Source organism: Macadamia integrifolia, chromosome 2 (assembly GCF_013358625.1).
Source record: "Macadamia integrifolia cultivar HAES 741 chromosome 2, SCU_Mint_v3, whole genome shotgun sequence".
Classification (NCBI taxonomy): domain Eukaryota; kingdom Viridiplantae; phylum Streptophyta; class Magnoliopsida; order Proteales; family Proteaceae; genus Macadamia; species Macadamia integrifolia.
The window spans coordinates 38,697,130-38,711,967 of record NC_056558.1 but is presented as its reverse complement, the minus strand read 5'-3'; the positions used below and the strand labels follow the sequence as shown (position 1 = coordinate 38,711,967).

General features: G+C 37.7%; 1 protein-coding gene across 1 annotated transcript in view; it reads right to left on the bottom strand.

Annotated features, from left to right (window-relative positions):
• Window positions 1-3,393: 3,393 nt before the first annotated feature.
• The window catches only part of LOC122066956, a 30,679-nt gene continuing 19,234 nt past the window's right edge, over window positions 3,394-14,838 (bottom strand). The window contains exons 10-22 of the mRNA XM_042630803.1: window positions 14,619-14,828; window positions 10,586-10,922; window positions 9,142-9,235; window positions 8,528-8,636; window positions 8,035-8,306; window positions 7,771-7,898; window positions 7,243-7,477; window positions 5,648-5,836; window positions 5,214-5,500; window positions 4,931-5,114; window positions 4,526-4,768; window positions 3,919-4,007; window positions 3,394-3,828 (exon numbers count right to left, since the gene is read on the bottom strand). Of these exons, the coding sequence (XP_042486737.1) occupies window positions 3,681-3,828; window positions 3,919-4,007; window positions 4,526-4,768; window positions 4,931-5,114; window positions 5,214-5,500; window positions 5,648-5,836; window positions 7,243-7,477; window positions 7,771-7,898; window positions 8,035-8,306; window positions 8,528-8,636; window positions 9,142-9,235; window positions 10,586-10,922; window positions 14,619-14,828 (2,525 nt within the window). The 3' untranslated portion in view covers window positions 3,394-3,680. The remainder of the gene's footprint in view (window positions 3,829-3,918; window positions 4,008-4,525; window positions 4,769-4,930; window positions 5,115-5,213; window positions 5,501-5,647; window positions 5,837-7,242; window positions 7,478-7,770; window positions 7,899-8,034; window positions 8,307-8,527; window positions 8,637-9,141; window positions 9,236-10,585; window positions 10,923-14,618; window positions 14,829-14,838) is intronic.

Sequence of the window (14,838 nt, the reverse complement as noted above, 5' to 3'; positions counted from 1 at the left end):
ATTGAACTTTAAGTGGTTAGACCCAATATTCACCTTGTGCAGATGATCGAGAGCTCAAATTTTGTATACAAGTATGCCCCATGATACCCAAATTTTACCCGTCAATCTTGGACTGAAGCAATGTTAAATATGGTAATTAGAGAAGAAAAAGAAGGAAGAAGAGAAACAAAAATAAACACAAAGATTATGTGGTTCGGTCAAAAACTACCACCACAGAAGAGGAGAGTTTTATTCAATGATAATTCTCCAGCTTTACATGCATATATAAATAGAAGACCTCACGGTCCTCACCGACTCACCTTCCTGGGTACAGGTTATGACCTGACCTGATACAACCCAATACTCCACCTCAAGTTGGAGTGTGAACGTCATGAATACCCAACTTACTAAGAAGAAAATGATACTGCCACACTACTTTTGAACAAGGGATTTAGCTAAAACGTCAGCCAATTGTTGGCTGGATGAAACATAGATTGTTTGAATTTGTTGAGCCTATAATTTTTAACAAACCATATTATAGTCAATCTCAATATGTTTCATTCACGGGCGAAAGACTAGATTTGCTATGATGCGTAGGACTGACTTATTATTACAATATAAATCCATAGACTCTAGATGTAGTATCCCTAAATCCTTCAACAGATAAGGTAATCAAGTCAGTTATGATTCCCACAAAGCAAAAGCTATAATTGAATGATGAAGATGGTGAACTTATTTCCAATCCAACAGAATATAGAAAACTTGTTAGAAGATTAATTTATCTTATGGTCACAAGCCTGACATTGTTTATGTTGTGCAAGTTCTCAGTCAATTTATGGAGAAACATTGAAAACCTCATCTAGATTTCACATTTCAGGTCTGCGCTACTTGAAATCATGTTTGAGGAAAGGCATTTTGTGACTCAAATTGGGCTAGATGTGCCACCTCTCATCATTCTATTATGGATATTGTGTTCTTATTAGATTAAGTCTTATCTCTTAGAGAAGCAAAAAGTAGTCAATTGTGTTTCATGATCTTCTATTGAAGCCGGATATAAGAACTTGAGATCTTTTTTGAGGTATTTTCCATTTTTTCCATTCTCAGAGGCACATTAGGGTTACCACGTCCTAGCTCTATGAGGCAGAAAAGTGATGTAGAGAGTTTTTTTCTAACCTAGTAAAAAAGTCTTTGATTCTCTCTTACGTGGATGTAGGCATTGTGCTGAATCATATCAAATTACCACATCAATTTTGGTCGATCTAGGCCAATTCCGATCTGAGACTAATTTGGACCTCAATTCCGTGGGATCTTCTCTGGTGTGCCCATGCGCATCCAACGGCTGACAACAAACAGGCATACATCCCAAGTGCTGTCCTACCCATCGGATGTGCACTGGAGAGGATCCAATGCCTCTCCCTTTCTTCTTCATCTACTTGTTCTCTTGATTTTTTTTATCTAATTTTTTTGTCACCTGATTAATGTTAAAGTGATTTTTAAGTCAAATCTGAGTAACCCCCTTGGGATTCTGGGAGAGCATAATTATTATAACCCTAGGCTCGTCTGGGTGTTCTAGTTTTATCTTTTGCTTCTAAAATTTCTCACAGAACCCCTCCATAGGCAATTAAAGAGTATGATAGCATCTGAATTCTGAAGCCCTTTTTCTTAAATCACTCTTCCTCACTCCATGTACTATTGGAAGCCCCGGCACCTAACCTATATTCAAGGCTTTAATTAAAACGTGTCTTGAGTCTTGACATGGGAGAAGAGAAGAACTTGAGATTATTAAGTGCCCAAGAAACTCGCCTTTAAGGCTCTAACTGACAACTATTGTTCGTTTATCAATACAATCCTTTGATTGAGAGACTTACATAATGAACGCCAAGGGGTTAGTGCAGTTGGCTTTGAGAGGACACGGTACTTCGCATCATGAAGCGAGGTCCCATGATCAAACCTTCGTCACTGCACCTTACTTCTTGAGGCCACCACACGAGAGTTTCCATCTCAGACTGATCCGGTCCTAGCGGTATCACAGTGACCACAAGAACTAGTTGGGTCAAAGATCCGTACACCCCTGGGTATCAAAAAAACGAAAAGAGACTTACAAAATGTCTATGTAAATGCTGCCATCGTACTCAGCAGTGATTAAATTTTCACCTTGGACTATTAGAAATACTATAGGTTGACAAGAAGTGAAAATAGTGATTTGGTTGAGGTCAACTTGAAAATGAAGACCTTACCCACCCCCCCCAAAAAAAAAAAAACTTGAAAATGAAGAAACAGTTTTTTATCTTTTTAAAAGACAGCTTTTTGTTAAGAGGACTATTCAAGAGAACCAACCCGAAATGAGATACATAATCAAGAAAATATATATATTTTTTCCTCAGTTAATCGGTCACCTCCTATACCAATACCGATATGTATCAGTCTGATTTTAGATGGAAACAATATTTTTTCATAAAAAAAATACCCATATCTGTCCCGCATTGGCTCCTGTCCGATACTGATTCTTAACCGTGAGAATCCTATGTGTTTACATTGGGGAAGAATGATGTGAGACTTATTTATGACCATTAGTTGTCGAGGAAAATAATGTGAATTTGTTTTGATTGAAATTTGGGCTCATACACATGTTTCAATTATCGGTATCATATCAGCTGTATCGTATCAGTATCTACTGAGATTGAGACTTATTGGTGTTTTTCGTTTTTCTTTTATCTTTTAAATGAAGAGGGGGACAAAAAGAAAAACGCTAAAAATGCAAAATGATGGAACTTCGGTTTCATTTCAAATACCAAAAAAAATGAACTAAGATAATCATTCCTCAAACACATTCACCAAACACCATTTTTTTTTTTTAATGACATTTTGACACGGCAATTGAAAATTTTATTTTTGACATGAAATATCATTTTTAGAACTGAATGAATACCAACCACAGCCTTATATATGTATCAGAATAATGGGAAGAACGATACTTCCCTTTTAGAACTCTTATCCTTTAAAATCCCATGAATATTTATAAGTTTATCCTCACTCTTTCTTTTTTTTAGGAAAGTTAAGAATCAAGAGACTCTAACCCGAAACCTCTTAGGTGATTGTGGACTAACGGTATCACACACTAATAATCAATGTGTCGAAATTTTGCTCTCATTGGATCAAACATTGATGGTGTTTCCAATGTTCATCTCATTATTTGAATGAGAGAACTTTGATCCCCATATATTTCAAACAGCATAGACTCTAGAAAATCAAGATACAGTACAAACAATTAGGCTGTCTCATTATTGGACGAAATGGTCAGTGTTCCTTCTTTTTAACACTGGATAGCTATGGCATAACCGAAAAAATACAGGAGCCAGAATACAAAATACCATATCATATCATACATTTAAAAGAGCTTAAAAAGGGGGAAAATTAAATTAAAAAATATATATATATTATATGAAAAAGGAAACCTATATGTTTGTACAATGTTAGACATGTGAGAGGATACTAGGGGAAACAAAATCCTATGAAGAATGGGCAGGCCTACTTTATATTTACAACAATACAAAAACTGTTAAAGACTGCACATGATTCACAGAGGATACATGAATGCATGCCTTTCGCTGTCTGTCTGTCTGCCTCTGCCCCAATCACTCAGCTCTCCGCCAAAAAGAACTGGATTTAATCCAAAAATAACTGGTTAATGAGTATGATGATTATGACTGCCAGAAAATGCTTGGGTCATTACTATACAGTGAGCGGTCCTGAATCTCTAGATTAGCGACATGCCAATCGATGAGTCGTGCCTGGACACATTTACACAGCACCAGCACAGTAGGAAACATCCACCATCCACTTTCATCCCTGCAACTCAACAAACAAGAGGAATCAGTTAGGGAAGACTACTATTGCAGCTATTGCTAATATTACATCTTGAGAGAAGAGTCTTCTCACATGCTAAAATTCCAGGGCTGAAAGTTCTGATGTCTTCTACTCGACGATTGGGTTTTGAAATGAACAAATCCACAAATAAAGGCAACAACCTGTTAAAACAATGGACTATCTTCAGAAATCTATTTGAGAACATGTAAATATTGAAATTGGAGGATACAATTATGGAAAACCTAGTAGTGGAGAATCTTCAAGACTAAAAGCAACGATTTAAAGCAACTTGCCTTCAATTTGAGAGAAGAAAAACATAAATTAACTTGCCTTCAATTCGAGAGAAGAAAAACATTCACATCATGCACATCATTACATGAGTCCGCCAAGAGGGGTGGTTTTAATGATGTGCTAGAGTCATTAGCTAAACAAGGTGTTGTTTGTAAGGCCCAGACTGTTCTGGGCCTGATTTTCCCTTGTGAATGCCTAGTGTATTCTTTTGTTCCTTTTGCTGCTTCCTGTTCTTCCCAATGCTTCAGGAGGCCAGGGGCCTCCCTTCGCCAGGTAGTTGTAATATAATTTTAAGCTTCTAATAATATTGTTACTCTTCAAAAGGAGGAAGAAAAACAAATGAATGATACAGACAAACAAATTCCATGAAGGCAAGAATGCAACTTACAACATTAATCAAGGATGTTATGTTCCACAAAGCATATACACGCGAAAGACCTGCTGACCGCCTAGGCCCATGGCTAAACAGAGCATTGATTCCAGCAGGGAATGGGCATAGTATCCCAAGAGGGAGAATGAACAAAACCAGAAAGAAATCCACCAATGAAATAGAATACAACTGAAGAAGCATAAGCAACACTAAGCTAATATCTCCTAAAAGTAGTATTGAAATGACCAAACCAACAAGATCCTGCAATGAAATAAAATCACATTAGAACAAAACAAACACAGAAGGGAGGAAAAAGAAATATTTAATTATTTGGTTGTAAAATGATTTTGATAAAAAATGATACAATTGGTCAACTAGAAGAAAGAGAAATGATAAAAGTGGTCCACTAAAAGAAAGAGATACCTGATGGCCAACAGGCTTAGTATTACGGACTATAAATGAGAAGAGAGAAAATAAATGTTTCTTCTCTTCGAACATTCGTAGAGTGTAAGCATTCAAAATCCCACCACATATCTTCCTTTTCACCGTAATATTCTGTGTGTTTCTTATTCGGTCACGCCCAATATCTCTATGATTGCTATACACACTGCATGATTCAGTTAAATATAGTTGGGCTGAATGCTATGACTGGAACCCAAAAAAAAAAAAATCTGCTATTAAAAAGGAACCACATGAAAACATTTACCGTGATTGTTGCTCAGTTCTAATTCCTCCATCTATGCATTCAACAGATGCACGTTCACATTCTTCAACAGCATATACTATGAGTCCAAATTGGCAATAGCCACAAGATGTAGCCTGAAACCAGGCTAGATCGATACGCACACCATGGATGCTCAAAGCAGGATTAGCATGTGTTTCAAGCCAGCTGATGACAGGTTGAAATGCCACTTTCATGTGACCACGACGAACTAAGCGTAACTGTGCATTGAGGCCAGCCACCAGGCGATACCAAATGGTAGGTGGGACAGACTACAAGGTAAGTCAAGACAACTAACAGTCAAGAATAACTTCCACCGACAGAAAACATTACAAGAGTGACACAACTGCATCAGCAGGGAGCTAGTCACATAACAGAATTTTAACTGGAATTTTTCCAGACAGTAATGAGTAGCAAACCTGACTCATAAGGCTAGTGAGAACATTATCACTGTGAAGCGAGAAAGGCGCCATGTAGCTTCCATCACCCCCAAATAACAAAGCCATGGGAAATCTTTGATGAAGACGAGGAGGAAGATCAGTTCTCTTTTCATCACCACCAAGAAAAAAGTCTACATAAGCTAGCATCAAATCAGAAGTAGCAGCTACCTGCAGTAACACAAAAAAAGAAAAATAAATAATTATAATTTGAGCTAGAAGGGTAATCAATACTCATTTGAACCAAACAAAACGGGCCCACAAAGGAATCTGGAATAATTAAAAACTAATATTACTGCGTAGATAAGGGAGTTAAAAAGCATCTCGCTACAGTAAAGACGGAGTTCTTCTACTGATGAGTTTCTAGAGACTCTTAATGTGTCATACTTCAACCCTTTGGGTGGAACCAGGTCCTATATAAGTTAGTTCGAAAAGAAACTCAAGCCTTCAATTAGCAGGAATTCAACCCTCTTCTTAGTTTTTTTTCTCCTAGGAGTGGGAAACCTGGGGAAACAGTGGAGATTTCCATTTTTTGCCTAGCAAAGTTGAATCTATGGGTAGTTCTTGCTTCATCTAAGTTGGGATACCTAGCTGATGTTGATAATGCATCTTATAGATGGACAGTGATAGACTACCAAGACAATTGGGCCCAAAACATGTCATGAGATGCATATGTGGTGCATTCAGAGGAGCAGCTACGGCATCTGCAGTGGTACGCAGCTCGTGGGATGGAACCGCCTAGACACTCTACTTGGAATTGACTTTTGAGTAATGAGTACTAAGACTTGAGTGTTGACTGGAGTGTTTTGAGTACTTGAATGTTGAGTGTTGAAAGATAACTCATGATGATGTAATGTTTTATTTATTTTGGATCATTTGGATTATGTATTATGTATTGTTGTAGATTGTAGACTATATATAGTGTACACTATGTAATTATGTAATATAGTTTCAGAATTTCAGTCAACAACTCAGCATAATGATTACCGAACCTTTGGCTCACCACACAAGTATGACTTTGTGTTTTTTTTATGAAACTAATGATGTGAATGTGTTAGAAATGTCTAAAATAGGATGTACACAAAAAATAGGCAAAAAAAAAACACTGTTTGGAGGTCGAACCATGAAAAATTCCTTGGTTTCCTCGAAATTTCCAAGTTTCGACCAAAATTTCGGTCTCCCCAAGGGTCAAAACCCGATACCTTGAACCTTGCTCTGGATACATATTTGAGAAAATGGTGTACGATAACATCTTCGTTGCATGTCTAAAACATTCAATTGTTGCATTCTTTGTTGAGACGAAATAGGAGTTAAACTTTAATGGCTGCTCATTTGGGATCTCCACCCCAAATGAATTTGTGGCCTCTTTAGAGATGTACCACCCTAGTCTCCTTTGAATATTTTCGACCACTTCTTGTTTTACTTTTGTTCCTTCAGCACACTCCTTCTTTTACCTACTCTTGCAGATATTTCCATAAATTGGTAGTTAAAGTTCCTTTTGAATTGCTTGATAAGAATTAGAATCAATATCAATGATTCATAACTACGATCTGAAGAGATGTTCTACAGAAATGAACCTTTAGCCCTTCATAAAGAGCACGTGAACGGCATGATCGTAAACAGGCATGATCATATTCTGATCGAACAAATTCACGCAATCGTTGTAATTTCTTCCTCCGGCGCCACTGCTGCCATGACCATGCAAGGGGATATCCAAGAAGAGAGAGAATGCTGTAGACAGATCCCTCCCACCATTGGTAAGCAGCCAAAGCATTGATATCATCAACAAATCTGTTGAATGCATCTTCATATCTGCCAAGTAAATGAACGTAAACAACCAAACAATTAAGTAAGTCACTTTTCTTATCCTAAATTAGAGCAATTATTACATAAAATAGAAGAGAAGAATAATCTTTGGTCAGCAATAGCACAGAAAAAAACATCAAGTTAGACAGCAGCTGGATACAATTTATCCAAGAAAAAGAGATGGTCCAAGATCGAAAAGTATCTCTTTGCTCAAGTCAAAAGGACTTACATAATAGTAGCAAAGCAATGAAAATCCTATTTGCACTTTTTTTACCCACCATTCACAAAAGAGGACTTACACAATCTCTGTCACTTGTTCTGGAGGAGTGTGAGGCAGATGCCAAGGTTCACTGAAAGTGTTGGGCCCCATAAAGTACATTCTGTGAACATGACTCTGAGACTCTTCAGCTCTATTGGTCTCCAGAACCTTGGTGCGGGCGGGGGCAGGGGAGGGGGGGAGAATGAACGAAACATGTCACCTCTAAGCAACAAACATGAAAGATACAGATGTTTCATGATAAATAGTTGATAGTGCAAGGACCAATATTAGGGGAAAGAAAAACCTCATTCAATGACTCCAGGAAAGGGAAGGAGTGATCTATTTGGGAACCCTGTTGAGTTGGAGCAGGACCTGGTAATTCATCAGTGCCAACAAATTTCATCCGAGCAACACTAAGCACTAGGGCCAACAGGATGAGGAGACCCAAGAGAAGAAGACCAAATAACCAAGGCCCACCAAAAGTATAAATCAACTCTTCAAGAGCTGTGTAACAGTGCGGCATATGATATCTGTCAGAAATGCATCTATAAGGACAAGGAGTTTCAGCAACACCACCTGTCAAAAGAAATAGTCAGCAGTTCGGAAACAAATTTGAATATATACCACAGAAGAAGTCTCACAAAATCTACCAGATAATGAGATGGAATAGGTTTCTTATACAAAATGTGCATAGAAAACGAAGGAAAATAAAATCAAAATTAAGAAAAACCATGGTATTTTCTCAATCAATAGCATCCAGTTAAGTAGTTCAGCATATAAAGACCTCGAATAGGTACCTCGAACATTTACATAGACAGCACGATGTGGAAGCTCATAAGGTGGGCATTGATGACAAAGAGCCCTGTCAGATCCACTTGCATTCTTAAAAGTTCCAGCTGGGCATTCCTGCATTAAAAAAAATAAAAAAATCAACCTAATCTTGTAGAAAACATGAATTCAACAATTTTATCCTTGACCCACTTGTAAACGAAAGAAGGAAAAAAATGGGGGGGAAGAACAAAACAACACATGAGGCCATCACAATCTTCCAGACAACTAGAAATATAACCGATTCTGAGATTTTCATGAATGTAATTACTTCAGTAACAAAGCTTTTGGACGAAATGTCTCATCTTTTAACATAACTTCAAAATGAATCCTAATATCTCAACACATCAAAGGTCAGCTCTTGGGATTTAAAGCAGCACTATCACATTCAATACCTGAATTTAGAGTTCACACATTCGTCATATCCACAATTTTGAAATAAAAGTACAAAGCTTAAGATGGTTTAATAGATTCTCTCTGCTGGAGGCAGAGTGGGGTTCTTTCTTCTTTTTTATTTTGGTTGTGTGTGTGTGTGTGGTGGTGGGAGAGGGGTGGAGGAAATGGAGTAAGATGTTGGAACTACCTCGCAAAACACCCCATAAAGGCCTTTTGGGCAAGCCTTTCCAGTAATGCTTCCACTCTCTCCAGATTTTCCTCGATCCCTTCCTAATCCACCCCTGCCATAAAAGCCAAGAACTCTATATTCAAACTAATAAAAAATACAACTAGATACGTGCAGCTACTTATCAGAATTCAATTTAACATCATCACTGAACATTGAAACTGGAAGTCTTGTCAGCATAGAGGTTGAAAACATGAGAAAATTTATTAATGAAAAGAAAAACAGAACAACATACAACATAATACGAAGCATATTATAGCCTTCCTGCTAAGATTGTTTAATATTTCAAGCAGAGAGCAAACCAATAGGTATAAGAAACTTCAAATTATGAAAAGAGAGTTCCATTAAAAATAAATAAATAATAATAAGGAAAAATCATCAACAGTATTGGTTGCAGGTAATCCCCTCCACCTCCTGCTGCCTTTCTATAATAGAATAGGTCATAAGGAAACAGTGGTCCAATTGTAAGTTCACCACCAAGCATGCCGGGCATGCCAGCGCAATCTGAATTGGAGAATGGAAATAACTTTACTGGTTGTGAGAGTGATCAGGCTCACCAGGAAAGAAAACAGCAGAAGAAACTGAGAACTAAGAGGACAACAGATAAAAAAGAAATCACTGAAGCCCCTTGACTGATGAAAAAAGTGGATTAACATTTTCAGTGAGTCAAAACTAGGAATTTTCTTCCCCGGGGTTCAGAAGCAAGATATTTTCCTTTTACGCGTTACTCATTAGGAAGAATGGACAATATATCAGTAGAAAACCTCGTACAAGACTACTTGGAAGGCATCAAGTAAGGACTCACACCCAATCAAGAATCATCCAAAGGAATCCTCCATCCACACCAGTGGAGGGGGTAATGAGGCTCCAAATAGAGCTGACACCCATCTGCCTCTTTAAGGAAGAGGTACCCATGGCTTTGCAGTGAGAGGAACGGGGAAGGGAAGGGTTCGCAACTCGCAAGAATGAAATCCCTAATGAATCTTCAATACTATCTCATCAGAGCTCAAATCAACCGTTTCCTAGAAATGTAGGGTTTGTCTTAGATTTTAATTGATTTGGGTGGTGCTTGGGACCCAAAGGGTGCTGGAGCTGGAGCTGGAGCCATGAGGGGAATGAGCTGTGATGGAGTTAGAATGTGGCTAATATATTTTCATGTTGTAGCTAATGGATAAAGGCGGGTGGGATAAGATTGCAGGCACAAAGGATAGGATAACACAGACAGAAACACATGCAAATAATGCACACACTACAAAAAGAATATCAAAGGCACATCACGCTGATGCAATGCACAAAATAATAGACATTATACTGCCTTTTCTATTTGTAAACTCATGAACACACTGGCAGGAAGACCTTCAATGCACACATTATTAAATAGAAAAATAGTCAATTAGATACAGACCCTGCAAGTATGCTTCCTTTAACACTTGATAGAGGCTGATACTCATCACCTGTGGGAATATCAGACCAATGAAAATGAATCCTTCCACCACCACCTCCACCACTGCCATTGTATGTAGTATGTCCACCACCACTTGAAAGAACAGCATTATCATCAAGTGTCAATGTACGCAAAAACAAAAGAATAGTTCCACCAGATCCACCCCCAGGGCCTCCATCTGAAGATTCTATAACCCTATCATCTTGCATTCCAATATTCTCTCCAAAACTTTTCCCATCTGCTCTAAGAGAACCATACACTGTCAAACTTGACAATGAATGCTCCAACGAACCCATCACTGCTCAGTAGAAGACATGGCAAAAGAGTGACTATCAATATTAAAAATACAAACCCCAATTTATAATGTGGCAACTTCACCCATATAGAAAAAGCAACAAAAGGATCACCAAAACTAGTGAAATTACAGCTCCAACGGAAATTACCAAAATTCATCCAGCATTATACACAAGGCAAAAGTGAACATTCATGTCCGTGAATATGCAAACCATCTTTCCATCAGTATTTATAGTTGTCCACATGGATTGACAAGCATGGTTCACAAAGTGAGTGAGGCTGAATTTTGAAGTTAAAATGAAATATGTTAACCAGAATAAGAAAGTAGAAAAGACAGACAGATGTCTCATGTGAAAGAAAAGAAAACTTTCAATAAATAACAGAAACTTTATAAATCTTGAGTATGCGAGAGCTACACAATTCAAAGGGAGCTGGGTCTCCAAAAAAGGAGTGAGATGTCTACCTAAGAAAAGTGTGTTTTGGGGGGGGGGGGGGGGAGTCTCATGCAATCCATCCCCATCCCCTCCCATCAGCTGTTTCTTTTTGAAAGCAAGAAGTTAACAGCAGCTATTGCAATTTGCAACAAACTTCCTTGAAATGATTAGAAATAATGATAATAATTAACCAAAGCTATATACATATACACACACAATGGTGCAAACTAACGTAGCACTTTCTCAGAAAATATGATGAAAATGCTCGAGTAGGTACAAACACCATAAGGAATGTGCTTTATAAGTTTCCATCAGGAAAGAAAAATGAAACTCACTAGCGATAGCCACATAATGAAAAATCATAGGCCCACACACATCCTGAGCTACATATAATTCAAATAAAGCAATCATACAAACGAACACAAACACAACTTATAATTCAAATAAAGCACTCAGAATAGAACCGGCGAAGGCACATCTCAACAGCATTACTTTCCTAGAACATATGAAAACATCACTACAATAGAATGTGTTACAATCAAAATAAGATTCTTCTACGGATAACAATCCAAAATAAGATTATTAAGACTATACTTCGAATCAATAAGCAGCGGATGGCTTCAAATGTATGAAAGCTGTCAGTAAAGAAACAGGAAAGAAGAGAATGTGCATTCAGAAAATTGAGAAGCATCACAGCAGCCATCATCAAAAGAATACAACAACTTTCTGCTGACCATATGTTCATAAAATTTCTGGATTTCTCTTTGCTGATTATATTATTCTGACTTTTGTAAGTTACAAGGTTTACTGTACCAAACTTGTGTGTTTCAGTAACACTGTAAAGGACCCTAATTATCCACACAAGACCATCAAACACCTTCTACATGGGCATCAGCCTCATCTAAGGGTTTCTTGATCCTGAACGGCTGAAGATGATCCCAAATCTTTAATCATTCCCTGCCCCCTCTTCGGGTAGTGATAAGCAACAGCCCTTACTGAAGAAGGGAAAAGAAAAGAAAAAAAAATTATGTACAACAATATAAACCCTCCAAGATAGCCAAACACAAAATAAAAATCAAGACGACATAAAATAATCATAAATTACAAAGGAAGAACTCATGGCTCTCACCCATAAAAAAATCCTAGGCTGGTCTACTCTTTGTTTTGCTAAATCAATAGCCAACTCGTTAGCTGATCTATGCCACAAAGTAAATGAAAGAAGATCCAAGGGGGCCATCATCCAGTTTGCATATCGAATGGAAAGCATTTCTTGAGATGGTATCAAGTACCGAAACAATACATATCGAGATTGGCCATGTCAACGATACAAAACCAATATATTAATAAAAAGTATGCAAAGATCCAATACGGACCAATATGGTAATGAGACGGACCAATACAGTAGATACACAAGCTACCAAAAACCAGTTTTTGAAAGAAAAATTCTTGCATTTTTTTTTTTGGCCAAAACATTACACTAAAAAACAACATAGGAGGAGTAATAAAACAAGCGAAGTAGAGACTGAATATCAAAGCCCGGGTTAAAGTATCCTCTTTTTTTTTTACACCTAAGTTGGAAAACGACCTAGATTTGTGATTTTGTTTGTTGCCAAGTACTTACTGTTAATAGTTACACAATATGTTACTAATGGAGTAGTAGTATGGCTAATCTATATATACTTAATTGATGTTACTCAATACTTGGCAGTATGTTTATACTTGAATCTTGCTTGCTTGGTTTGGACCTTTAGAGTTACTCTAATGCCGTATACTCATACACAAATAGATTTTTATTTTTCAAATCTTCTTGCTTAATTCCTTCTTATTTATTAGATTGCACGGGCCAATAAAGATTTGAATCACATACATGCCATGAATATAGAGATAACCTGACATGGATTGGAATATTGGATATCACTATTAATTGCTTATTTATAGTGTGCAAAAACTTGTTTGGCATGTATAAGCATATCCATGAGTATCAAAGCACACCTAGCATCTCTCTAGTACGTCTCTTAAAACCTACCAAAACTTGACACCTTGTGAATCACCCACTACAATCACATCTACAGTGTCTTATATGAGAATATAGCAAAACCCATATCTATTGCAAAGATCTCCACCCTCGTTGAATCTCCCTCTTACACTAAACCTGAATAGGCCACCATAATTTACCGTTCCTGCTTCCAAACCAGACCATCAATATTCAGCTAATAAAACAATCTATACCCTCATTCTACATTCTAGTATCTCCCCACAGGACCTGACTAGACCCCTGACTTCTTCCTAATTCCTAGCCAGCCAGACCACCAGTACGGCAGTACCAAACATGCCAGCATTGCCAAGAGAATAGCCATCATCATCCAGTTAAGCAACCCCAAATGGTGGGGGAGACAAAGCCACTACAGGAACAGAAGGGGATCTGGAATTAATACAGGAGACCTAAGGGAATGTTGATGTGCTCATCACATTAAGACCAGAACGATGCAATCAAAATCTTCCATGGAAACCAACCCTTTTCACTATAAGCACCCAAATTGACTAACTCCTTTACAATCTTAAAGAGTTGCCTAATCCATATGGATAAATGGCAAGAAATGCCTACAAACTTATGAAACAAGAGGGAGAAAAGTAAGACACAGTTCTACAGAGTCATCAACCTCTTTATGCAAGAAGCGTATGCAGGAAGGGGGAACATTCCAAATGTCTCCATAGAAACATATTGGTCATGAACTTCTTATAAGTGAACTCCCAATGTAAAGCTTTGCACTTGGAAGGAATCTGGACATTCCATAAGGTCTGCTGAGGTAAAGGACCTCTTATATCCAGATGGTAACCTACTAGGGATCCAATCAAGATGCATATGCGCCAATTATCAGTAGTGCTATCAAATTTAGTTTAGGCAAGTACAATAAGAATAAACAAGTATAGAAATATCCTAGACTGTTGAAAATTTTGAGGGTCTCCTTTTTCAGGGTAAATATCTCTAGGTAATCAAATGAAGAAGAAAACATATGCCATTCCGACCAATATCAATCAAAATAATAAAATGAGACTCAGAAAACACGTGAAATTCTATGCTATGAAAAAACAACAGATATAAACACACACACACACACACACACACACACACACAGAGTAAGAGAAGTAGGGGGAAGAAGCATTCCAGTTGATCACATCAAAAACTTCACAAGCGCATACACACACTTAGATTGAGAAAAGGGAAGAGGGAAGAAAAATTCCAATTAATGACATCAAAAGCTTACCTATGATACCACCACCAGCTGTTGAACCACCTAAGCTATCATTTCCACTTCCACTACCCAGTTCACAAGGCAAATCAGCATTTCCATATGCACCACCACCCTCAACGAAACTACTTTCATAATATCCATTGCCACCTTTACCACCATGCCCACCACCACTGGCAATACCATTGCTTAAGAAATTACCTCTACCGACACCACCTGTGCAGCCTGTGTAACT